This window comes from Raphanus sativus, chromosome 4 (assembly GCF_000801105.2).
Source record: "Raphanus sativus cultivar WK10039 chromosome 4, ASM80110v3, whole genome shotgun sequence".
Taxonomy (NCBI): domain Eukaryota; kingdom Viridiplantae; phylum Streptophyta; class Magnoliopsida; order Brassicales; family Brassicaceae; genus Raphanus; species Raphanus sativus.
The window spans coordinates 42,434,971-42,458,993 of NC_079514.1; the positions used below are offsets into that span (position 1 = coordinate 42,434,971).

Genomic DNA, 24,023 nt, shown 5'->3' on the forward strand with positions numbered 1-24,023 from the left:
AATCAACGGTAAAAGGAATAAATGTAATTGTGACATGTGAACAAGAGATCTAAATAGAGTTTGTTCCGTATCTAGTGAGTGGCCAGTGCAGCAGTGCTTATGCGCTTCTTCAGCGACAAACTTTATGATCAGTTTCTAAGTGTCATTTGAATCCTGCATGTGTCATTGCTTGTGGTAAAAAAGTTAAAATTGTCCAAGTAATAATACGTATATGTGAAGAAAAGTATATTGATAACTATTGTAGTATATCCAAGCCCCTGTAAACGCTGGAGCATTCACTTGTACATATGTTTTGTGAGTCGAAAGTAATTTTTTTCACCTACCAAACCTTGTTGTAACTTGTAACAATTCCTGCTTTGGTTCCCTATTTTAACTCAGGTTTGCTCAATTTTTGGTTCAATACGGTTTCCTAAATCTTCATCTCTAGCATGTATTGGGCTTTTAAAACAACACTGAGCTCAGTGAGCTGGGACCAAAAGTAACATTTATCTTTCTTTCTTTTTAACATTTAAAACACATTTTTAGTTAGAAATATGGAAAATCCCAAAAGTCGTTACGTTTCGTATCAATTATTATCACAGCTACATGACCTCTTTATAATAAGGTAAATATCATAGAAACTTTACACAGACTTTAACTCCAAAGTGAAAGAGAGAGAGATAAGATGGCCATGGCAACTAAATTAGTTTCCTCCTTTGCCGTATTTCCCATCCTCTTTTTGGTTATCTTTGGTAAATAACTATCTCCGTGTTTATTCACATGTATCAGTTAACAGTTGTGCGATTCGTAACAAAAATGATCCAGAAAGTATATCTCCACGTAATAGTTTCAATATAAATGTGATTTCTATATTCTCACGTATTCTCTGTATATATATAATGAGCAGAAGTGCCAAAGACAGAAGCGCAAGATACCGAGTGCTTGGTAGAATACGGAGGTGATGTGGGTTTCGCCTTCTGTGCGCCTTTGATATATCCCCCGTTTTGCTATACAAGATGCCGTGGGGACAAGGGATCTAAAGGTGGAAGATGCGTTACGGGAGAGGGCAATAAATATAAGTGCTTATGCGACTTCTGCACCGACAATTACAAACCACCTTTCGATCAGATTCTAAGTGGTATTTGAATAATGTTGCATGTGTGAAGTGTCATGGTTTGTGTAATAATCAAGGTGGAAATGTCCAAGTAATAATGTACGACTAATGAATAAAAGTGAAATAAAAAATAAAGCCTGAAGTATCTAATCTTATCTACATGTTTGTTGGTATCATGGTTAGTGAAATAAGGCTCTCATGTTTGTTGGTATAACAAAACAAAAAATATATATAATTCACTAAATAATCAAAATTTCACCCTCTTTTCTTTCTCTTCCTATTTTTTTACCATCTTGCTACAAATCTAATTTGTTATTTCACAAATCAACTATTGTTGGTATCGTACTATCATGGTTAGTGGCGAATAAAATAACTCTCTTGTCTACATGTTTTAAAATCTTTTATTCAGCATAAACGCTGTACCACTTGTAGTTGTACACTTGTACATATGTTTATACGTGTGACTACCGTCAGATGAATTTACAGTTTAATCCAACGGCTGTGAATGAACATCATCAATAGTGACGTGTAAACAACAGAGAGTAAACTCGAGTCTAGCTTTAATCACAGTAACTCGCGAGAAGAGAGGATAGAGAGAGATGGGGATATCGGGTTCAAAGCGAGTCAAGACGACTCTATCCAACTCGCCCGAGTTCCACTCGGCTTGCGACTCAGCATACGAGGAGTCTCTTTCTCTCGCTCAGCATGCTTTCGCCGGAGTTCGTCCCTACCAACTCCTCTCCGCCGCCGCCCACATCCACCGGAACCTCTCCTCTTTTCCTCTGATCATCAGGTGGGTCCCTTCTCCTCCGAGTCAGTCCCAAGTCGACTCAGCTCTCCGAGTCATCACCTCCCGAGTCACGGCGGCGGATATTCTCGGGCCGGAGGAGTTCGAGGAGTGGGCCACCGAGGTTTTCACGGAAACCGTCGTGGGAAACGCGAGGAAAGCGATGGCGAGTAGGATTCCATTAGGAATCGCCGGAATCGCTGGGATCGGCGCCGTGACTCGGTCCGGACAGAACCTAATCGGAGCGGCGATTGGTGTGTACGCAGTTGGAGTTGCAACTTCGGTTTTTCTCAGCCTCTCTTGACTAAAATAAAACATACATTAGTATTATGTTTTGTTCTTCATATGTAGTTCTGTTTCAAGAATTGTACGGAGATTTTCTTTGTAAACTGGTTCTGACAACTGAAATGAGTTTGGTAATGAACTATGTGGTTGTTGTCTTTAAAATCTTGTATAGATATGTACCCAAGATTCTTAGCAATCATCTTTCTCAGCGTGTTCGTACTTCGTACATTTAATTACATAGACTTTGTAAAATAAATATATTGATCTAAGTTAATCAATATCTTCCTCTGTCTCCACAACGAGAACCCTTTCCTTTTGTTTTGGCCAAACTTAAAGACTTACACCAAACTGCACTATACTTCTTTGGTCCTTATTGTTTTTCAGGACTAATCTCATAGCCATATTTCACATAAGACCAAAAAAATGAAGTAATGGAAAACTCACGAGCCGCAGAGATTATTGGTATAGTGGCTACAGTTTGAATTATTGAGATTGTTGAATTATTGACAAAAAAATGGAAAGCAAATAGTGGAGAATCCACTTTTATGTTTTGAATAATTGGCAAAATACCTGTTGCCCTGTTTTGTCCATGTATTCTTCTTTGTGTAACTTGGAAATGCTATGTGAAAAACGTTTTACCTTTACGGCAATATTTGATTTTATAAAATCGAGAACGGGCCCTTGAATAATTGTTGTTTTTTTTTCATTTCGGTTCGAATATTTTTAGCATTAAAAGCATCCTAATCATTTTACATCACTAGTCTACTACTACTATAAATATAACGGTTGATACATCCCAGAATTGCAAAATAAGCATTATCATAAGCAAATTGAAATGAAGCCTGTTTCCATATTCCTTGTGTTGTTCGTTGTCTTCCTGGTCGTTCTTGGTAAGTATCTGATTAAATTTACCATGTTATTCAGAAACTACTACTCTTACAACTCATATAATTTTGACTACAATATGCAGAGTCGCCGGAGAAGATTGAAGCAAAGTTCAAATGCGTGGAGGAGTACGGCGGAAAAACTGGCATGGATTGTAGCACTAAATTCTTCCCAACGTTGTGCCGCCAAAACTGCCGTGCTATGAAAGGCGCGAAAAACGGTATATGCATAAAGAAAAATAAGCATACCAAATGCTACTGCGACTTTTGCAAAGAATGATTAGAGTTGCAAGAACGTATGGCCTCAGCTTCAACGCATATCAAATAAGAGACCCCTTTCGCTTAAGCGTATCTACTTCCATATGAATTAATAAATGTATGTGCTCATGTGATAATAATGCCCCAACAATTTCATCGACCGTCAACTACTATCACTTTGTTTGTGTATGTGTTATATCATTGTATCATTTCATGTATGCTTAGGTTATAAATTTATAACGTTCCATTTGCTAAAATAACCACTTCTTCAGAATGTAAACAATATGCTAAAAGAAATAGCCAGTTACTCTGGCGAATTGTAGTCAACACTTAGCCTTAGAGAAAGATTAAATCAAGGACATTTATCCTTCATTAACTAGGAGTCTTTCTCTTCTCCATCTCTGCTTCAAAGAGGTTCATGAAGCTTTTAACAAAAAAATGTTTTTCTTTTCAAGTAGCAATGTGTCTATATGATATCATGGTTGAATGGTTCTAATAATTTAAATATTGAATTTGCTATTAGAGTGGCATATCTATTCTTTTTGGTTGGTTGTTAGTTTTATTATACGTTTTAAACTACTGAACCTATAAAACAACTCAACATATGATTTTTAATTTATAGATAGCTAAAGGCATTCGAGCTTCAAAGTACCATTAACATCTTTTTAAACGAAAAAGTACGATTAACATACAAAATATTGAACTAAAGTAATAAAAATAAATTGTTATACATTGTCTACGATGGTGCATACAAAATTAAAGTGATGGGCAAACTCATTAGTTTAAAATATAAAGATAGTGGAGCTTGAAAAAAAATCACGTGAAAAATGTATGTACCAATAAGGCAATCATGATTGTACGTATCTATCTCCTTTTCTTCTTTTTCTGATACGTCAAAATCTAGATGGACCGTTCGTGTCTCAATTAACACAGCTATATTATTAAAAATGTGAATGAAAAAAGAGGTCCAATCATTTGCATGTCACTATAAACACATGAATCGCTGGCAGATACACCTCCACAATAAACAGTAAACAAAGCAAAATGAAGTCTGTTTACATCTTCATAGCGTTGTTCATCTTCTTCCTCGCCGTTCTTGGTGGTAAGTACATTATTACAAAACTACCACTCTCACAAGTCACAACTTATATATAAGATTATCATAACTAAATATGCAGAGTCGCCGGAGAAGATAGGAGCCGACGAGAAGTTCAAATGCCTGGAGGAGTACGGGGGAGACGTAGGTCCCACGTTCTGTAACCCTAAGTTCTTCCCCACGTTGTGTCGTCAAAACTGCAGGAGTTTCAAAGGTGCTAAAGGCGGTAAATGCGTGAAGAAACACAAAAGCAAACCTATCAAATGTTTCTGCGACTACTGCAAAGACGATTAGATATATATTACAAGCTAGAAATCATACACCGCTTATTATTACTGTTTAAAACGCTAAACGCAACCGCCCAACCCGCTATCGCAAACAAAAAAAAACTTTTCCCTATAGCGTTTTATACTTTGATATAAGTATGGTTGTATGTGATTCATGTAATAATGTCCGAAGACGTATGAGTATTATCCCCTCTAATAAAATGCATACATGTCTATGCTAATTTATCCAATGATTCCGAGCTCGTATTGAAAACGAATTTGATTTAATTTGATCCAGAGTTCATTAATTTTGCCAAAATACAAAAAAATATGTTTTGATCAAAAAAAACAAAAGAAAATACAAACAAAAATATGTTTTGATACATCTGAGTATGAATACATCTCAATCTTTTTGACACACTACTGAACATCTCTAAAACATCTGCAAAGTTAATATTCTTCACTGATATAAAGTAGAATGATATATAAAAAAAAAAGTAGAATGATATATCATAGAATTTTGTAATGGTGTTGCAGATTAAATCGTAATGTAGAGTTTACTCTTAAGTTGATTCAGAGGTATGTATCGAACTTCTGTATGTTATCAGTTCTTTTACCTAGTCTAAGATGTTTGGTTTCATTTATAAATACTAAACGCTATAGTGAATATTACACTAGATAACAAGGAGATAGTAAGTCTAATTTGAAAAAAAAAAAAGTCTAATTTGCAAAGTAACAAAGAAGATAAAAAGCAATGATGAGCTTCCTTTTAGTCCCACACAAATACAGGACTTGGAGGCATTTTAGAATTTTGGTTGGACCAAACGTTCGAGATAAGAAGATATAACACAACTAGTAGTGGATGAGAGACTACGAATGAGATTTGCATATGGATAATGTTTGTATAAACTCTTGTGATAATCACATATTAAAACATTCACTATAACTCATATCTCATGGAATTTAGAACAATCATAGTTGTCTTAAACTCTGAACAATGATGAGATTCTTATGTCATCAATCATCATCTTTCTGCAACTAGAGAAAACCAAAAGAAACTATGGGGGCCTAATGGTGAAGGAGCTGAATAGCTGACGGTTTCTTTTTACAACGAAATGTAAGTAAAAATGAGACACCATCACATAATGTTGTATTTTCATATTATAATCTGAACTTTAAAAAAAAAAATAGTTTCACTCTTCATCTGACTCGAGCCCTGGTATGTACTCTAAGCTCACATCAAATACAACTGGACTGTTCGGTGCAACTCTCGGCCTTCCCGGAGCTGAGACTAGACCCTTTGGAAACGCCAACTTGTAGTGTGACATTCATATAATCAAAACAGACAGAAAAATTAGAAGCTCTGTTACAATAAAGTACTACTGCTATAATCTTGATGAGAAAGAAACTCACAGGCCCTGGAATGTAGAGTCTGCGTTTACCACCAGCTTTCATAGTCAAGAGTCCTTCATCTAGTCCCTTGATCACCTGGCCAGACCCAACACGGAACAGATATGGTAGACCTTTCTCTAGAGAACTGCAAGGTGAGTGAATGTGACCATTTGGTGATAGCTCAGCTAAAGAAGATCAAGTTGTTAGGTTTTGTATGGATTGAGAAAGATTACCTGTCAAAAATCTGCCCTGAAGGAACCATAGCTACATAGTTAGCAGCAACCTGCAACATTTTGGATCGTTTCATCTCAGCAACAAGGTTGAGAATATGGTTTCATCAATCTTTGATTCAGTTCTTTTTTACCTGAAAACCAACCCGGGGACTAGGGCCTTTACCAACTTTGATATCTTTATACTGAAGCCCTGACTCTGTAGTTACCATTGGGACCTTTTATTCAATCAAAACCAGCAGAGAATCCAATTAAAAATGTCATGAACTCAAAAAGATTATATGGAAAGTCCAAAAAGGTGGTGTTGTGTGCGTGATCTCACCATACATTTTCAAGCTCTTTCTCGCATTCTGCTTCACAGAGCCTCGGTTTATCCTCTGGAGGCAAACCGGCTGCATAAGCCGCAGGAGAGTAGCTCGTTGAGAGTCCTGACACGCCGAGAACCAATAGCATTGCGTCTCTACGGCTAGAGAGAGTATTGGTTTTACAGCTTCTGTCTCTTGTCTCTGAAGCTATGATGACTCTTGTAGATATACATCTTGGAGTCTTAATGTTTGGACCATTTCTAGATGCTGAACATAAATGCATAAACAGAATCTCAGGTTCTCAATTGTATTCGTTCAAGCCATGGATCAAACCGGTTCAGTCTAAACCAAGAAAGGTGAGATCTTTCAATGAGATTAAGGACTCAGCAGAAGAATCTAAGGAACTGAGAGTCTCAAAGTAGATAAAAACAGAGGAACAATCTCAAAAGTAGATTAAAAGCAAAGGAACAATCTCAAAGTAGATTAAAAAACAGAGGAACAATCTCAGAGTAGATGAAAACAGAGGAACAATCTCAGAGTAGATTAAAAACAGAGGAACAATCTAAACAAATAAAAGTGAGATCTTTCAATGAGATTGGGGACTTGGCATAAGAATCTAAGGAATTGAGACACTCAAAGTAGATTAAAACAGAGGAATAAAAATCTCGACTTGGAGAAGAACAGCTCAGAAAACAGAGGATCTTACCTAATGGTAGAAGTAGAGATGGAGAAGAAGAAGCTGCCATTTTCTTTTTTGGTTTAGCTCCTCGAGAGAAAGATTATGGATTTGGCAATGTGGCAGAAGAAGCTGAGGAGTTCAGTGGATAACGAAATCTCTGGTTTTGTTTGGTCTTTGCTGATTTGGCTCGTAATCCTTCTTGTTTTGTTCGTTGCAAAAACGTCAAAGAGTGGATTATCCGCAAGTTAGAACGGCACGCAGTTCGTTTCACATTAGGAGGTCTAGTCAATTTTCTAGAATACGCTGTTGTTTCGATTCTTCCTATGACGATTGTATTAGAAAGCATATGTTTCTTCGAATCTTATCATATTAGAAGTTTATAATAATGCAACGAATTTAGATGCTTTAAAAAAAAAAAACCCAACAAAGGATGGTTTCAATTATATATGTTGACATAACCAACATTTTACATATCAACTACGTGTAAATGATAAGTGGAGAATTTGAACTTAATTAACAGATCAATGGCATTGTGACCACACATTTGCCATTATCACAACTATTAAGAAACTGTTGCATCTCTCTCCATCTTAAGATGTATTCATACTTTGAATTTTGGTGGTGTCTTGCAGCAACCACTTTCGGTAGAAGTGATCCTTCAAATGCATCTCTCGCCAAGTCTGTACTGCACTCTTCTATCCCCAACTAATTCTAGTTGGAAGGATTTTATAATATTTGGTGTTCAAAAAAAAAAAAGACAAACATAGACTTTTAAAAGCTATCTAGTAAACCACACAAGCGTGTTCGAATGGTATGGTGAATTTGAAAAGGTCCTAAGCATTCTAGATTCGAAATCTATTAAACTCAGATTTATCCATTTGTGTAGCCAAACAATATATGTATCTAATTTCCATTGCGAATAATCAGATATGGCTTACACCGGTAAATACTTCCAGAAGATTAGTCGGTGGATCTCGACCCACCGTATGTACAGTCATCAAGAAACGCTATCTAGTAGACATCCACATTGGTCAAAGACTTCAGTGTGAATTTTTCAAATCAGTTTCATCAATAAAATACTCATATAATTTTATGTTGAAAGATTTGAGAATTGCCAATAATAATAATTCTAGTTAGTCTTTTGTTGACAAAAAGAGTTAACCTATAGGAGTATATAACCCATTGGATCTCAAAATACATATATATGTTTGTATATATTAATATTAAAATTTAATTGTTGGATTTTTTTTTAGAAATCACGAGATTCTCGACCGAAAATATTTCTTTTGGAATATTTTAATTGGGTTTCCCCTAGATTTAAAAAATCCATAATTAAATAATAATATTAATATATATATATACACAAATATGTGTATTTGATCTCCATGGTAGAATTCTCCACTGAGATGTTCTACTTTTATAAGAAATCAAAAGATGATGTTGGACCCTTGAAGTATTACGTTTTGTGTATATTAGGCTACGTAGAGAAAATTCCAAACAAATATTGGAATAATCGTCAAATCTTAGATAAATTAGTTAAATCATTAATCACGGAAAATTCCAAACAAATTAATTTTGGAATAATTGTTAAATCTTATATAAATTGGTTAAATGGTTTATCACATAAATTACCCTATGTTTGTGTGATAATCTAATCTATTAATTTAGGGATTATCTACTATTTAAAGTTCTCATTTAAATTTTGGACTCTTTCATAGTTGTTGCTAGAATATATCATGCCTCCTATACAATGCAACCTACCAACTTAAATTAAACCAAATCTTAACCAACATAGATTAGTTAAATCTAACTAGTAACACTTTTATAATATTTTTGGTTTATCTCTTAATATAATTAGATCATATAAAACTGAACCACTCTTAAATCAACGAGTTTCATATCATTCCAGACATAAGAGAAAAAATATCCGACTCATTTACAACGTAAGCATACAAAGACCGTGTATGCTTATACTCATTGATCTTCCAAAAACCAAATAATTGTGGCATAGACCAACATAGGCTCATGTTCGTATCACTAACTTTACTTCCATATATTTACTATTCACCTACATCATATCACAACATACACAGTTATGCAAGAACATGATTTTTTTTTGTTCAAACAACCAATAATGGTGGCATATGGTCAGTAGATTTTTTAAATATGTTTTTTTATATATTACATTTTACGAGACTATGTGTATAAGTTTTTTTTTTTTGAAAAAGGACATAACTATGTGTATAAGTTAAAAGGTAAATGGTGTGACAAGGCAAATTATTATACTAAAAATGAAAAAGATTAAATACAAACTAATAACAAGTACAACACAAATTATAACACTATTAAATTCTATATATATTTAATAAAATATTATATATATGTCTAATATGTATATATATATATATAAATGTTACACAAAATATATATAATATTATATACATATATTATATATACCATATATTATTAATTAAAATTTGACAAATCAATTTCCGCCCTTTAGGGCGGATCCTAATCTAGTACAAATTTAAAGTCAACAATGAAACGTTCATGCACTTATGTAAATACAGAGATATATCTCCTGACTGTTGGCTCTTGATATTAAGTTCGCAATGTTTATATGTGCATCTTTGATAGATTCATAATATGTGTGTATGTTCTCAGAGGGTTATATGCTTCGTTTGGCGGACTCCTACTGCTACTTCAAGACGATCCAGCTCATATGTATTCTCTTATTCTTATACACTTCTATTTTGTTTTAGGATATATACAGAGAAAACTTTAACAAGAGAGGTTCAAAATTCAAATCTCTCTGAGATATTTACACCAAAAAAAAAAAATCTCTCTGAGATATGAGTTGTGCATGATTCACTAATAACTGTGCTTGATTATTTTCAAGTCAAAGAAAATACCGTGTCTTTTTTCTTTGTTTGTTTTTTGTTTTAATTGTCAAACTATATCTGCCCCTTTTACATTTACGTCCCATTCGTATTCTAGTTTCCTCTTCCCACCGGCACTGGAGCCGGTGGTACATGTGCACTACTAGAATACAGGACCGGGTCAGGCCATGAAGCTTGATTTGATGTACACCTACCAAAACAATGATCAAAAGAAGAACAAAATTCTCATTTTACTTCTTCCTTGGCAAGTTATATTTTTCTCCCTCGGAAGTTTCTAATTAATACCGTGTAAACAGTAATTAAATTGTAATAATTAGATAAAGTTTCTTTTTCATGTTCTTCATCATCTTTAACTCAATGGCACTGAAAATTGCGTTTCTTCTCTTCCTCGCTTCACATTTATCGGTCTCGGGTACGTTACTATTAACAAGTAAGTGAGATCTGGTTTAATATTAATCACTCTCTCCTATAAGCCTTTTCTTATTTGCATTTTGTAGTGATGTCGAGGAGCTTTACGATAGAGAACAAATGCGACTACACTATATGGCCTGCAACCTACAACTACCAGGGCTCGGTCGACACAACCGGTTTCAGGCTTGAAAAGGGAGAGACGCGTACCATCAATACGACGTCGTCATGGATAGGTAATATATGGGGTAGAACGCTATGTGACACAAACTCATCAGGGGGTTTCTCATGTATCACCGGAGACTGCGAGTCCGGCGAAATAGAGTGCTCCAAGGAAGGCGTTCCTCCCGCAACTTTAGCCGAGTTTAACCTAGCTTTTGACGGTGGTAATGATTATTACGACGTCAGCGTCATCAATGGTTACAACCTCCCTGTGCTTGTGACACCGGAGAACGGAACGTGCAAAAGCATAGGATGCGTTGTGGACATTAAAAAGACGTGTCCAACGGAGCTGTGGATCAACAGAACCGATATAAGATCTAACGATCCATACGCATGCAAGACCTCGTGTCAGATAAACCAGACGAGGGAGCTTTGTTGTGTCGGACTTTACGTGGCTGGCGACGGCGTACCACCCGAACAATGCAAGCGGACGATCTACTCGCAGACTTTCAACCGTGAGTGTCCAGGCGCTTATAGCTACGCCTACGATACTAATAACAGCACCTTCGTATGTCCATATTCCTCCAACTTTGTCGTCCAGTTTTGCCCTGGTCCCAACACAACCACGTAAATTCACATCCACTCATCTCTATTTCATTTTTCAAAGAATTTATATTTATATCCATCACTCTCATCATTATGATTTACAGTACTATTAGTGGGTAAAGCTTTTAAAACGGTGACCAGTCAGTTTTTAAGATATTTTAGGTTAACTTTGTATCACTTAAATGCACTATGCATGTAGTTTAATAATAGTTGTAACTTGTAACTAAAAAAATTATATTATCTAGTAAATGTCTAGAGGTTATATGATAATAAAATTAGTCAAAGTAGGATTCATTTTTTTGTTGTTTCAAATAAATCTCTTTGGAAAGTTTTTTTTAAGGAAATTGAATTTTGAAATGGTTTAGGCCTCGTTCTAAAGATCATACGGTTCTACGACTCAAGAATCTCCTATTCATTAAAATTGTACTCATCGTAAAGCAAGTTTGGTAGAATGCATAGCGTTGACCCCAAGAAAAGGCACCATTCATGTTTTCTGGATCCACGTGTACACAGTTACTCTTCACTATGTGAAATATATCGTGGGTTAATAGGTTCTCGGACTAAAACAAATGGATTTGGCACTTAGATGTATACTGATGTAAGTTACTTGTTGCAGAGGCAACGGATGAACCTCCGCTAGCACCCTCAGTGTCTCCAGCCCCCAAGACAACTCGAGTACAAGCAAAACGTTAGTTTATTCACTATTCGACTTATATGGCTCACGGAAATGTTTGTATATACGTTTTTTGTTAGTTAATTGAAATCTTTATTTGATACTTTGTTGCAGGAAAATCTTCGTTGAAGTTAATACTCATACTTGGTACACATTAACTAGCTTCACTCATTAGTTTTTTTTTTGGACAAAGCTTCACTCATTAGTTTATGATGTATATATATACCACCTAACTTTTGATGCTCATTCTCTTGTAGGAGGCTCGTCAGTTTTTGCTATGATCATCGTTATTGCGATTGTGATTAAGGTGAGAGCAAATAATAGGAGAAAAAGTGATTTGGATGGGAAGAACATCGAAGCAGTTGTAATGTTAAAACGATTTAGTTATGCACAAGTCAAGAAGATGACAAAATCATTTGCGGATGTTCTTGGGAGAGGCGGATTTGGAACTGTTTATAAAGGAAAGTTACCTGATGGCAGCCGAGATGTTGCCGTGAAGATCTTGAAGGAGTCAAACGAGAATGGGGAAGATTTCATCAACGAAGTTGCTAGCATGAGTAGAACATCTCATGTTAATATTGTTTCTCTGCTAGGGTTCTGCTATGAAGGAAGCAAAAAAGCTATAATATATGAGTACATGCCAAATGGATCCCTCGACAAGTTCATATCGGAGAAGATGTCGGAGAAAATGGAATGGAAAACGTTATACAACATTGCGGTAGGTGTGTCACGTGGCCTAGAGTACTTGCACAACCGTTGTGTAACGAGGATTGTACATTTCGATATAAAGCCGCAGAACATACTCATGGATGGTGACTCTTGTCCCAAGATTTCGGACTTCGGTCTTGCTAAGTTATGTAAAAATAATGAAAGCATCATGTCAATGCTAGACACGAGAGGCACGGCAGGGTACATCGCACCAGAAGTCTTTTCCAAGAATTTTGGAGGAGTTTCTCACAAGTCGGATGTGTATAGTTATGGAATGGTGGTTCTTGAGATGATTGGGGCAAGGGACAAAGAAAAGGCTCAAAACTTTGAATCCAACAATAAGTCCATGTACTTCCCGGATTGGATTTATAAAGATGTTGAGAAGGGAGAAATCATGAGTTTTTTCGAAGATCAAATAACTGAAGAAGAAGATGAGACACTAGTTAAGAAAATGGTATTGGTGGGTTTGTGGTGTATTCAGACAAATCCATTTGATCGTCCATCAATGAGCAAAGTCGTTGAAATGTTAGAAGGAAGTCCAGAGGCTCTAATGATTCCACCGAAGCCTCTTTTATCTATACCTGCAACAACAGTTCAAAGTAGTGCTGGTGAAGTCCATGACACTTCAAGCTTCTCGAAACCGAGTCAAGATACTTCACTTTATTCCGAAGAAGCAGTTCAAGACATTACAGAAGAGTATAGCTTAAGATCTTCCTAAACCAAGGCCGGCAAGTAGGATCATGGAATCGTCTTACCGGTTCATTGATGAAACCCAAGTTAGATTTTGTTACTATTCAGTTATTCATCATTAATGATAGTTCCTGTGGAAATGTAACCCCAAAATAATATATGCTTATAATAACAGGTGATCTTTTAAATGCAGACTTGAAATGATAGAGCACATAACTACACATAATTTTAACGACACTTTCTATTGACGAGAGGGAGTGAGGGACTAAAAGCTTCTGAATGGTGATAATGGAATGAAAGTGCAAAAGAAATAAATCAAACAGAATAAGTGTAGTTAATGTGAAAGGGATGAAATGAAACAAACAAACCAAACGGCCAACTAACTATAATAGTACGTGTGATTGATAAAAATAGTATTTTTATTCAATGATATTCCAATATATATATATATATATTGGATATTATTGCAAAGTATCTCATATTGATACATAAATTTACTATTCTTTTTTTTTTTTTTTTTTGTAACACCATAAATTTACTATTCAAATCAAATGAAAGAGATGTTCCAGCAAGATAAATATTTAACCGTACCTTATGTAAATTACAATATATATATCTTATATTAAATAGTGACAAAATAGCCTAGAAAATGATGGATCCGTGCAGAAAAGTCTTTGTTGGTATTTCTAGCAAGTTATGTTGGCTCCTGGGTCCACACCCAGCTGTCTACAATAATCTCTATAGTATCCAGTCCTTGCACTAACGGCACCCGAGTTCCCACCGGCACACTCCTTATCATTGATGGCTCTAATGGTGGCTCCAAATCCTTCCTTCAGTACTGGCCTTACGCTATTCATCCAAAACCACAAACCCGTCCAGAAAGATATAGTTGAGTTGCTACCAACTAGTTCAGGCTGGCCTAGGAGGTCGAGTTTTAGATCCACGCCGCACGATCCGTACATAAAGTTCCATGCTAGTTGGATAGGACCACGACCGTAGTAACCCTTTCCCGGTGCACATGGGTATTGCCTGTTGCTCTCGCAGTAGTCGCGTGAACTCCCGTTTACCTCCTCTATGTAGCAGAAATCTAAAAGTAGAGAGACATATCAAGCTAATTAAGTTGTACCAAACTGAGATCATTATTTAATTTACATATGTATATATATGTTTTTTTTAGAACAATATATATGTTTGTTTCTGTATATGAAGTAATAGGAGTAAATATTTAAATATTTCAATCATTTATTATTGCAAATCTATTGAATTTTATACGTAGCTGCTTTCATCCCTAACTAAGACTATTCCTTACTCATTTCTTTTTTTTTTTAGTTAAAGTTCCTTACTCATTTCTATATTTTTCAGAAATAGAAAAATTATAAAGATATATATTTGATTTAAAAACTACTTTTATCACTAAATATAAATAATATTCTTCCATATTGTTTTCTTAAAATAGAGAAAAATCTGTTAATAATACTCAAATTAAAGTCTATATCCGAACAAACATGAAAAAGAGGATTATTTTTTAGCAAAAAAAAACATGAAAAAGAGAGAAAAATTAAGAACCTATTGAAAGGAATAGTTCTTACGCACGTTCGGTCTCGTGAGTAAAATGAGCAAACATGGCAGCGATCTCGAGCCTTGTAACAGTGTCAGTGAAGTCAAACGTAGCATTAGCGGCTTTAAGAAAAGATTCACGAGTGTAGAATCTTTTTCCGGCACAGCCATTACGGGTTTGGTTAATAATTCCGTCAAAAAAATTTTGAGTCACAATCTCGTCAACAGGATCTCTTGTTCTGCAAGGACCTGATTGACAACCGGAACCACAGTAATCGTCCCCGATATCGCAATAACCATGTTGACTGCAGCACATGATTGGAGAGCAGCCGCAGTACTGCGACTTGGCAGTTTGGGAGTAGAAACCGAAGAGGCAGATGAGAAAAACTGATGAGATTTTTCTGAGAGCCATGTTTGTGGATGAGAAAAGTAGGAAGAACTTGTGATCGGATGTTTGGTGGTTTGGTCATTTATTTGAGATATATAATAGGAAGCCATTTGAGAAATAGTACATTTGACTATTTTTTTACAGATGACTTCGGCAGTTTGACTCTTCTGCCTCAAAGATTATTCCATGGTTTAGCAATTCAATTTTCTTTTTTATATGGTAATATTCTCAGTTTTGTATCCTTACTGAATAGCATACATAGTATTATGACTTCCTGAATAAATCGAACAAACAAAAAATTACATTTTTCTTGCCAAAATAATCCACGCATTACTTTATTATACACAAACAACAGATTCAGTTTCTTACAAAGAATTTGATTCAAGCATTCCTAAGTTTATAAATGTTAACTTAATGCTTAATAAACTACCACAGGTCCATATAGTTGTTGCGTCCACACTTACCACCATCTCGCCGCCTGGTCGACTTCATATCGTTTCGAATTGATTAACCTCAAAAGTTTACCTTCGTGAAAAAAAAAGTCTATTGAAACAGCATTTTTTCTTTTGGGTAGTTTTCTGCCTCCTATATATTTCTGAATACAATATTTTCATTTTATTTTTATTTAATTATGATTTTCTATCACTTCAACAGCTAAAAATAAGTTAGATCGAACCATATTTATAAAAAAGAGTGAATTGGCTGAAAACATAAAAAATATAGTAATTAGAAAAATATCTAAATATTGTGGGGAGAAAAAGTGAGGAAGGAAAAAATTGGGAGGAAATAAGATAGAAAGTGCAAATATGGTAAAAATGTAGATATTGAGTGCAAATATTCTTTTACTTTTTTGTGGAGAACCCAAACATTTTAAATAGTTTCTTCCGACTTAAATTGAATTTAGGTGGTAGGAAGTTACAGCTTTACCCTTTTACTCGTACGCCAAGTCAACGTTGGTAAGATATATTGAGGTTAATTGTTATCACAAACTGTTCCATATAGTTGTTGCACGAAGGAAAAACTGTTCTATTACACCAAAACAAAAAAAAACTATTCTGCGTAAAAGAAGTAAATATGTTTATTGGATAAAGACTTGTATGAGTTTCAAAAAAAAAGGATAAAGACTTGTACAAACAACACAATAGTATTAGTTACATTAAAGACACATCACATAGTATATCACATAGCATATGACTTGTTCCCTCTTTATATTTTGTAATATTGACTTCTCTTTATTATTCGGCACATGACATCTTTAACACACAAACACACATAAAAACCACATTCAGTAGTGTCTTCAACATTTGAGGTTGGTTCCAGGAGTGACCCCAAGCTTCTTGCAGAAATCCAAGTAATGGTTGACCCTGCTCTGCACTGCGGCTGGACGCCCACCGTCACACTCACCGCCGTTGATCCTCCTCGTGGTGGCTCCAAACCCTCTGCTCAAAACCGGACGCACATTCTTGTTCCAGAACCACATGGCACACTTGAAAGCCACGGTTGGGCTACGAGCCACCATATCTGGATCCTTCAAGAGAGGAAGCCCAAGGAACTTTCCGGCTGCACCATAGTTGTAGTTCCATGTGATTTGAATCGGACCACGACCGTAGTAGTTCTTGCCCGGTTGACAAGGGTAGACTGTACTAGCTTGGCAGTACCTTCCTCTCGCTATTTCTTCTTTGTAACAAAAACCTTTGCATACCCAAACAAAACATGAAATGGTGCCCCAGTTAATAAAATAATGTTACCACTTGCCAAAAACATTATCGAATTTGTTTTCCAAAAAAAAAGTAGCAACTTATATTTTATGACGATCCTCTCTGTAAATTTCTTCAACAATCGAAACTAATCTCTAATACAAACGGCCAAGCAAGGTTTTTACGTATATTTGTGTGAAATTTTGTTATTTAGAAATTAATCTCTACTAGATAGATAATTTATAACTATAATTTATTCTACGACCAAAAAAGCATAACTATAAAGTATTTATATAATATTTTCTGATGAAAAAATGATAAGAGTAAACGTTGAAACGTACTTCCAGATTCATGAGAGAACTGAGCCAACATGGCTGCAATCTCACGCTTAGCGACGGTTCCTTTGTAGGCTGGAAATGATTGAGCGGCCGCAATGAATGCCTGGCGAGTGTAGAAGCCTTTGGCTGGGCAACCACTTCCGACTTTACTCATGATACTGTTGAAGAACGCTGGTGTGACAACGCTTGCTATGGTACCACGAGGACCAGCGTCTAGACCGCCGCTACCGCTGGGAGTAGGAGTAGGTTTAGGTTTTGATTTGCAAGGTCCATTCTGGCACCCCGTGCCTCAGTAGGCGTTTGTGGTGCCACAATATCCCCATCTGCTGCAGCACATGTTGCCTTTACATCCTGTTTTACCGCAGTTCTGCGAAAACGCGGTTTCTGCCAGGATGGTTAAGGTGAAGAGGGAAAGGATGAGAGCATTTTTCAGGAGCGCTTTGTGGGTCGCCATTTTTGTATATATGTTTGATGGAGTGTTTTGGAGGATGAGTTGTCTGAAGAAATGAGGAGGGTTTGGGGGACGTATATTTATAGTGAAAAATTGGCGATGTCGAATTTTATGTTTGGTCAAAAGTTTAAATACGTTTTATAAATAAGGCATGACCCATTCCTTTTCTTGTAGTTGTGATTTAAGGATAAATACTATGATTATTTGAATATGGACTTGGTCATAGCGTTTAGCTGAATTAGACTAAGAGACGAAACTGAGGATAATCTTTCTTTTCTTATAAGAAAAATAAACAAGTCTGGCATTGGGTCGGTTTAGCTTTAAATACATGATATCCTATGGCTATAATTTTTGATATATGGCTAACCAAGAACAAAAAATATTGTAAATATAATGTGCAGTCGTATATACAGCAAACCTGATTATCTCAACAGCCTCGATATATGATTAACATTTTGCATAAAGATGTCATTATCACATTATGTATGTTGCGTGTAATATGTTCCTGCAGATTCTACGATCGCTTGAGACCTCCGTATACGAGTTTTTTCCTAGTAAATATTAGAAAATAACAACTGTACACATGGAATTGTTTATGATAACAAATTCATAATTAAAAGCAACAATGGAGGAGGATGAAAATGACTAAGTTAAGAACATCTACCGTGTCGTGTTCATGTCGTGTTATCTCTATTTAAGTGTTTAAAACTCGTATATTAATCCTCTTTAATACATACGATCTTATCCAAAAAATAGCAGGTTTTGTGTAAAAGACTTTTTCTTCAACGAGTAGATCAAAGCCATTGGAGTAAAAGATTTACTAAGGTACGCATGCTGGTTAACTTAAACTTTAAGAATTCACCAAATTTATAAAATAGTTACAATTTAACCGCTAAGAAAATAGAAAACCATTTTTTCTTGAGAATTTCAAAACATCGAACTACATATATTTCTGATTGGCTGGGTGGAGAACGTTCAATTCAACATGGCTAAATTATTTTATATGAATAGCTGATAGATTATTAGACGAATATATATATATATTGCTTACTTGCGATGTATGTATAAAATCAAGGTATGTGATACGATTGTTTTTTAAAACTATATAACACGATTAAGTTACGTTTAAAGTACTTGAATCCTAATAATAATATAAATCTATATGCATATTAGAGGCGAATATGCCATTAGAAAATAAGCACGCACATGTAAATTATTACATAGGTTTTCAATCTGAAGGACTTTGCGATGGTTTGGAAATGATACTGTTAATGCTTATCACTAATGATAATAAGTATTAGTTAACATTCTAAATCAGCTTATTATATATGAGTTCAAAGGGTTTACTTCGCGAGACACGAAAATAAAAAGGTTTGCTTCAGCGCTAATTAAGGGTCATATCCATTGAAAGTCAACTCAAGCATGATGCTCTCATCCATGAACTCTTTTTTTTTTGCCTGGTCAAGATGTAAGAACTTTTTTTCTTTCTTTTTGACAGTCATGTGATTTTGTGTGAAAACAAAGGGAAGCCTAGCTAGTTTTTCCTTTTAGAGGTAATGTGCTAATTGGCCGTTTTGTGGTAAAAAAATGAATATCATGACTAATCTCCATGTTTTCTCTAACTTTGTATTAATGGAATTAAACACCTTAAATTCAATACTTACTTTTTTGGGGATATCTCCAATCCAACTCTATTTTTCACTCTAAAATAGAATTTAGAGTAAAAAATATTTTAATGGTACTCTATTTCGCTTTATAATAGAGTGAAAAATAAATTTACTTCAAATTTAAAGTAAGTTGTTTTTTTGTTCATCACTCTATTTTTTACTCTAAAATATAGTACTATTGGAGAAAATTACATCTCTATTATAGAATTACTTTATTATAGAGTAAAAAATAGAGTGAACTCTTTGAGATGCTTTGAGGATGGTATGAGTCTCGTAAAGATCGATGTTTTTCCATGAAAAAAAATGATGTTCTTTAACGACATTGAGATTTTGTTTAATAGGCTTAATAGGCTTGGAATAGTTGACGTACTAGTCATAAATCATAGTTGTTGAAGCTATAAGCTATACGGCAGAACTGGAACTGGAGAGGAAGTTGGAAAATATAAGTGGAGTTAAAAACAATCAATAGACTTTATAGTAATTAGTGAAGAAAAACTAATTAGCTTTCCTACATCCGCCCCTGTTAGTCACCAATAAGAAATGAGATTTGCTTGGAGCAAGACTTAATTAGTTTTCTATTGCAAAAAGGAAAAAGAAAAAGAAAACAAGTCTGAAGAAAAGCTATCCATAGTAAAAATATTGAGAAGTTACTAGTGTGTGTGGGATAAGTTTTGAACTGTAAATTAAAGGACGATAACTAATTATGCAACAAATTAGAAACTGAAACATAGAGAGCAATAGAGAAAAACGATTATGAGAGTATGAAAGGTTCAAGAACAAAGATTAAGCCATTAAGGGTTTGTCATCCTAAGAGTTTTACAAAATTAATTATTGTAAATAGTTACATGTATGATTGCAAAACATTCATGTGTGTTTGTAATAAGATTTCCTTTATGATCGAATATAACTGTTGAAGTGGACGTGTAACATATGCTAATTAAATAATCTATAACACTACTAAAAGGCAAATACGAAGCTCCATGGGACTGTCCACGTAGGATACATAAATCAACCAATAAGAGATAAATGTTTAGCCATGTCATTAATTTGCTCACTTCGCAGACGGATAACTCATTGGGCTGTTACTAATAGAATGTGGCCCATGTTTCAGATACTCTCATCTCTTGGCCCAAATCTTACAGAAGGTATCACGGCTGTTGCACTTCACCTTCATTGTCTCTGCAAATCGCGGTTTCACCTTAACAGTGTAGTTAATTCTATTCATTTCTCCTTTCATCCTGAGAGATGTTGACGTTCCGACTCCTGTTGTCTCTATCCCTATATAAACTCTTCATCAAATGTCAGCTCGAAATACGTTCTACAAACTCCAGACAACCACATCAAGCGCTGGCCATGAAGTCATGGGTTTCATGTTTTCATCGACGAGTAGGGGTTGATCCAGGAAATTCCGGAACCGGGTCTTCTGAATCATCCATGTCCATTATGCTTCATCTGGATTCGAGGGTAAGCCCCTCGTGCTCTTCCTCTGCAAACCCATGATCCAGATTCCTCCTTAGATTTCTACTATATATCTATAGAACCTATTATCGAGCTTTTGTGCATTTCTGTTGGATTTGGAAAAGTTGTATGTTAAAGTTTCCAAATTTCTCACTTTTTGTTTGTTCTTTAACAGAGAACTAGGAGAGGTCGAACCGATAGAGGGAGGTCAAGTTGCAGATAAGAAGCGCTTATGAATTGATGGTACGAATTAATGGAACGAGAGCTGAACCAAGGTTTTGCGCAAAGGGTCTTTGCACCACATATCTTATATGTATGTTTTGATTCTCTGACTTTTCTTGAGTAAGCTGGACAACTCTGTTTTATAAGTTTCACATTGATATAGATTTAGAAAAAAAATGAGTTATAAGGTGCTGCAAGATGACCATAACAACGGCCAGCAAAGCACAAGAACTTGTTAGAGCTAGATAGTTCTGTGAAAAGCTATTTGTTCATTACCTTAGAAAAATTCCTGATTGGTGACTGCGGTTTACTATCTTCTACATTTATGTTTACAGTTAATCACATATAAGATACAAAGTAAAAGGTCGTCAGAAAAATACGATATCCTGAACAACTTAGGAAATAGTACGAAAAGGTTCACAACTACTCATCAGACATCCAGGTTCGACCACATCTCCGTCTCTGTTCGCAATGTAACTTCTCATATTTTTTTTTTTGGTTTTCATTTAATGTCATATATACATTTCTGAGTTTTGCAGGAAATCGGTAAATATGTTTAGGAGAGTAAAGTATGGCCTTTTCGAGATCCAACCAGAAAGAGCCACGGACCGTTATCATGAGTGTCGCTCTGCGTCTCTGCCGATGGAAATCTTGTGGTCATTTTCCCCACTGTGGAAGCTCTCATGTCTTTGGTGAAAATATGCGCTTTGGTGGACTCTTTTGCTGCAAAAACAGTGTTTTTTTTTAAGATTGCTTGGAACATGTCAAGAGACCTTTTGTCCTTGACTACTAGATTTTGTGAAGGCTTAAAATTCTAATCTTTTCCTGCAGAGTACTATCTTTATATAAAATAGATATTAAGATGCCAAATGAACTGATTTTCCCTGTCTTTTTATATACTGATGCAGACGTACGGTAACGGAACAATGCACATCAACATACACGATGGTTAATGTGAAAGAATAAATAAGAACGAGGACATACTAGGCGGATCAAAAAGCACCACCGTTGGTGAAGCAAAAGGCACGTCTGTCACTCTTGCAAGTTGGGAGTCCCATGTAGAATCATCTCGCCTTCCAACACTTTGAAAAAGACAACAGTAGGTAAGTACAGTAATTTGCAGATAACGATTTATATAGTTAAAACCAGTTCAAGAATCATGGTCTCCCTTTCCAGATAAATCAAAATGGAAGCGCTGGAGCAATGAGGAACATTAATGGTGGAAGATACATTAATGAAATTGTTTCTGAAGTTGATAGAGAAAATGTAAGTCCTTCTACTATCTTTTATAACTTTGATAAGCACATAAAACAAAATTATAATCACACACCGGTTAATTTAAGCTGATTAGATTGTGTTTTCTGTTCAGAGATGTATGTTTGTGTACCTGGGTTTGGAAAACTTGCTGTCCATAAATAAAGAACTAAGAACTTGATTAAATTGACAACCAAACAGTTTTGTGCTTTACATTTTCAGCATTCTCACATTGCTTCTCTAATGGCTGGGAATTTGGTTTGGATTCAGACTTTCAGAGCAGTGGAGCTTCGTCGCTTCTTCCTCTTTGTGTCACATCTATAGAAACGTCTGTTTTGTTCCATCTTCAGCCTCCTCTACGGCTTCTCGGTGGAATGTCCAACTTCATACATTTTACACATGGATGCTAACAACATGCTATAGTAAATAAGGATGAAGAGACATAAATCTTCTAATGGACACGAGAGACACAACAGGTCTGCACGTCAGATTGTCTCTACATTGGGCTACATCCATAAGATTCTTTTTCAAGTAAGTGTTTCCTGGTTTTAAGAATTTTGTGGTCTACATGGTAGGTGTTCACTTCTCATGTTTCTCGCTGTCTCTAAACATGCTTTTAAATGGCAGACTTGTGCAGGAGCTGAGTTGCTTTATCTACCCTTTTATCAAATCCAATGAATTCAGTTTCCAGTTTTGAAGAAGGCAAGAGTACAACTTTGGAAAAACAAGAGTGTAACTTCCAGCTCAAGAATTGATATGTAGATGATAGAGCACAAGTGTATTATTATTGTATTTGAGGGAATTACAATCTGAGGATCTCTAATGAGTACGTTATATAAAATTCAGTCGTTGACTAACTGATTCTAACGATCAGCCAACTGTGAACTGAACTACCTACAATGCCATGTCACCTTTGGGAGTCTGAAAGAAGAAGTAGGAAGTAACCCAACTTCCAGCTCATCAATCAGCCTGAGTCACCCAAAATATCAGGCTAATCGTCTCATTACTTATTGTTATTACTAGGTGTCTTCATGCACCATGTGCAGTAATTTTTTTTAAAATATGTTTTAATAGATAAATATAAATTATATTTAATTTTTTATTAATATTATAAATTTTCTTTTTTCTTATCAATATTTTAATATAAATTTGATTTAACTGAACATTTAAATTAAGATAAAAATAATTTTGTTCATTTTGAATTATATTTAAGAATGTGCATGTATATATTTAAAATTATAATTTTAGTTATATTAATCTATAAGACATGTCATATTATTTTCGTGAGAATGATCGTAAAGAAGACATGTAGCAAAATCACTTCTCAAATATAGTTTAGGGGATACGATATTTTTTTCAGTGCTCACATACTCTTTAATGAAAATTATGACGAGAAATCAGCGATTATAGCGACTAAGTGCGAGGTAGAAAGATGGTTTTCAGAAGATTACTACATTTTCAAGTGAAGCCTAACAAACCAAAGTTAATAAAAGTTAGGACTACAGTTATGTCAAAACATACAAAATCATATATATATATATATATAAATAGATGATTAATATTTAATGT

The 24,023-nt window shown here is 35.2% G+C and overlaps 8 protein-coding genes and 1 long non-coding RNA gene across 13 annotated transcripts; 6 read left to right on the forward strand and 3 right to left on the reverse strand.

The window, feature by feature from the left end:
- The first annotated feature begins 597 nt into the window (after window positions 1-597).
- Window positions 598-1,248, forward strand: LOC108854078 (defensin-like protein 2). Its single transcript, XM_018627579.2, has 2 exons — window positions 598-731; window positions 887-1,248. The coding sequence occupies exons 1-2, from the start codon at window positions 665-667 to the stop codon at window positions 1,123-1,125; spliced, it is 306 nt and encodes a 101-aa protein (XP_018483081.2). The 5' UTR covers window positions 598-664; the 3' UTR covers window positions 1,126-1,248.
- A 379-nt stretch (window positions 1,249-1,627) lies between these two features.
- On the forward strand, window positions 1,628-2,327 carry LOC108852224 (uncharacterized). Its single transcript, XM_018625728.2, has one exon. The coding sequence runs from the start codon at window positions 1,693-1,695 to the stop codon at window positions 2,182-2,184; it is 492 nt and encodes a 163-aa protein (XP_018481230.1). The 5' UTR covers window positions 1,628-1,692; the 3' UTR covers window positions 2,185-2,327.
- A 595-nt stretch (window positions 2,328-2,922) lies between these two features.
- On the forward strand, window positions 2,923-3,567 carry LOC108854077 (defensin-like protein 197). The gene is made up of 2 exons (XM_057008994.1): window positions 2,923-3,055; window positions 3,136-3,567. Exons 1-2 carry the CDS (start codon window positions 3,001-3,003, stop codon window positions 3,327-3,329), a joined length of 249 nt encoding a protein of 82 aa, XP_056864974.1. The 5' UTR covers window positions 2,923-3,000; the 3' UTR covers window positions 3,330-3,567.
- Window positions 3,568-4,286: 719 nt separating this feature from the next.
- On the forward strand, window positions 4,287-4,920 carry LOC108854080 (defensin-like protein 197). Its single transcript, XM_018627582.2, has 2 exons — window positions 4,287-4,409; window positions 4,486-4,920. The coding sequence occupies exons 1-2, from the start codon at window positions 4,352-4,354 to the stop codon at window positions 4,695-4,697; spliced, it is 270 nt and encodes an 89-aa protein (XP_018483084.1). The 5' UTR covers window positions 4,287-4,351; the 3' UTR covers window positions 4,698-4,920.
- Window positions 4,921-5,595: 675 nt separating this feature from the next.
- Window positions 5,596-7,441, reverse strand: LOC108854072 (peptidyl-prolyl cis-trans isomerase FKBP16-3, chloroplastic). The gene is made up of 6 exons (XM_057009700.1): window positions 7,303-7,441; window positions 6,619-6,863; window positions 6,426-6,509; window positions 6,295-6,344; window positions 6,083-6,206; window positions 5,596-5,982 (listed from the first exon to the last, which is right to left on the reverse strand). Exons 1-6 carry the CDS (start codon window positions 7,340-7,342, stop codon window positions 5,863-5,865), a joined length of 663 nt encoding a protein of 220 aa, XP_056865680.1. The 5' UTR covers window positions 7,343-7,441; the 3' UTR covers window positions 5,596-5,862.
- Window positions 7,442-10,431: 2,990 nt separating this feature from the next.
- Window positions 10,432-13,616, forward strand: LOC108854081 (PR5-like receptor kinase). The gene is made up of 6 exons (XM_057008318.1): window positions 10,432-10,587; window positions 10,673-11,372; window positions 11,717-11,774; window positions 11,955-12,039; window positions 12,139-12,171; window positions 12,282-13,616. The coding sequence occupies exons 1-6, from the start codon at window positions 10,509-10,511 to the stop codon at window positions 13,448-13,450; spliced, it is 2,124 nt and encodes a 707-aa protein (XP_056864298.1). The 5' UTR covers window positions 10,432-10,508; the 3' UTR covers window positions 13,451-13,616.
- A 354-nt stretch (window positions 13,617-13,970) lies between these two features.
- On the reverse strand, window positions 13,971-15,416 carry LOC108854071 (endochitinase At2g43590). Its single transcript, XM_018627573.2, has 2 exons — window positions 15,016-15,416; window positions 13,971-14,509 (listed from the first exon to the last, which is right to left on the reverse strand). The coding sequence occupies exons 1-2, from the start codon at window positions 15,389-15,391 to the stop codon at window positions 14,109-14,111; spliced, it is 777 nt and encodes a 258-aa protein (XP_018483075.1). The 5' UTR covers window positions 15,392-15,416; the 3' UTR covers window positions 13,971-14,108.
- Window positions 15,417-16,654: 1,238 nt separating this feature from the next.
- Window positions 16,655-17,901, reverse strand: LOC108854074 (endochitinase At2g43610-like). The gene is made up of 2 exons (XM_018627576.2): window positions 17,406-17,901; window positions 16,655-17,059 (listed from the first exon to the last, which is right to left on the reverse strand). Exons 1-2 carry the CDS (start codon window positions 17,554-17,556, stop codon window positions 16,665-16,667), a joined length of 546 nt encoding a protein of 181 aa, XP_018483078.1. The 5' UTR covers window positions 17,557-17,901; the 3' UTR covers window positions 16,655-16,664.
- A 2,765-nt stretch (window positions 17,902-20,666) lies between these two features.
- Window positions 20,667-23,324, forward strand: LOC108854082 (uncharacterized). Of its 5 annotated transcripts, none has more exons than XR_001949828.2 (8): window positions 20,671-20,984; window positions 21,154-21,291; window positions 21,536-21,642; window positions 21,740-21,910; window positions 22,109-22,303; window positions 22,377-22,466; window positions 22,725-22,985; window positions 23,082-23,324. It is a non-coding gene; the product is annotated as an uncharacterized LOC108854082 (long non-coding RNA). The 5 variants fall into 5 exon arrangements; XR_001949829.2 differs by having other exon boundaries at window positions 20,672-20,984; window positions 21,740-21,892; XR_001949826.2 differs by having other exon boundaries at window positions 20,667-20,984; window positions 21,740-22,303; window positions 22,656-22,985.
- The last annotated feature ends 699 nt before the right edge of the window (window positions 23,325-24,023 follow it).

What these genes read in the sequence shown, in the direction of transcription:
- LOC108854078 (XM_018627579.2), top strand. Translation starts at nt 665, where the DNA reads ATGGCCATGGCAACTAAATTAGTTTCCTCCTTTGCCGTATTTCCCATC. An exon ending in CCTCTTTTTGGTTATCTTTG is followed by an intron (nt 732 to 886) that starts GTAAATAACTAT and finishes TATAATGAGCAG; the next exon opens with AAGTGCCAAAGACAGAAGCG.
- LOC108852224 (XM_018625728.2), top strand. Translation starts at nt 1,693, where the DNA reads ATGGGGATATCGGGTTCAAAGCGAGTCAAGACGACTCTATCCAACTCG.
- LOC108854077 (XM_057008994.1), top strand. Translation starts at nt 3,001, where the DNA reads ATGAAGCCTGTTTCCATATTCCTTGTGTTGTTCGTTGTCTTCCTGGTC. An exon ending in TGTCTTCCTGGTCGTTCTTG is followed by an intron (nt 3,056 to 3,135) that starts GTAAGTATCTGA and finishes TACAATATGCAG; the next exon opens with AGTCGCCGGAGAAGATTGAA.
- LOC108854080 (XM_018627582.2), top strand. Translation starts at nt 4,352, where the DNA reads ATGAAGTCTGTTTACATCTTCATAGCGTTGTTCATCTTCTTCCTCGCC. An exon ending in CTTCCTCGCCGTTCTTGGTG is followed by an intron (nt 4,410 to 4,485) that starts GTAAGTACATTA and finishes CTAAATATGCAG; the next exon opens with AGTCGCCGGAGAAGATAGGA.
- LOC108854072 (XM_057009700.1), bottom strand. Translation starts at nt 7,342, where the DNA reads ATGGCAGCTTCTTCTTCTCCATCTCTACTTCTACCATTAG. An exon ending in GCGAGAAAGAGCTTGAAAAT is followed by an intron (nt 6,510 to 6,618) that starts GTATGGTGAGAT and finishes ATTGAATAAAAG; the next exon opens with GTCCCAATGGTAACTACAGA. An exon ending in GTCCCCGGGTTGGTTTTCAG is followed by an intron (nt 6,345 to 6,425) that starts GTAAAAAAGAAC and finishes AAAATGTTGCAG; the next exon opens with GTTGCTGCTAACTATGTAGC.
- LOC108854081 (XM_057008318.1), top strand. Translation starts at nt 10,509, where the DNA reads ATGTTCTTCATCATCTTTAACTCAATGGCACTGAAAATTGCGTTTCTT. An exon ending in CCTGGTCCCAACACAACCAC is followed by an intron (nt 11,373 to 11,716) that starts GTAAATTCACAT and finishes GAAATGGTTTAG; the next exon opens with GCCTCGTTCTAAAGATCATA. An exon ending in ATCTCCTATTCATTAAAATT is followed by an intron (nt 11,775 to 11,954) that starts GTACTCATCGTA and finishes TACTGATGTAAG; the next exon opens with TTACTTGTTGCAGAGGCAAC.
- LOC108854071 (XM_018627573.2), bottom strand. Translation starts at nt 15,391, where the DNA reads ATGGCTCTCAGAAAAATCTCATCAGTTTTTCTCATCTGCCTCTTCGGT. An exon ending in TTTTACTCACGAGACCGAAC is followed by an intron (nt 14,510 to 15,015) that starts GTGCGTAAGAAC and finishes CTCTACTTTTAG; the next exon opens with ATTTCTGCTACATAGAGGAG.
- LOC108854074 (XM_018627576.2), bottom strand. Translation starts at nt 17,556, where the DNA reads ATGAGTAAAGTCGGAAGTGGTTGCCCAGCCAAAGGCTTCTACACTCGC. An exon ending in GTTCTCTCATGAATCTGGAA is followed by an intron (nt 17,060 to 17,405) that starts GTACGTTTCAAC and finishes GGGTATGCAAAG; the next exon opens with GTTTTTGTTACAAAGAAGAA.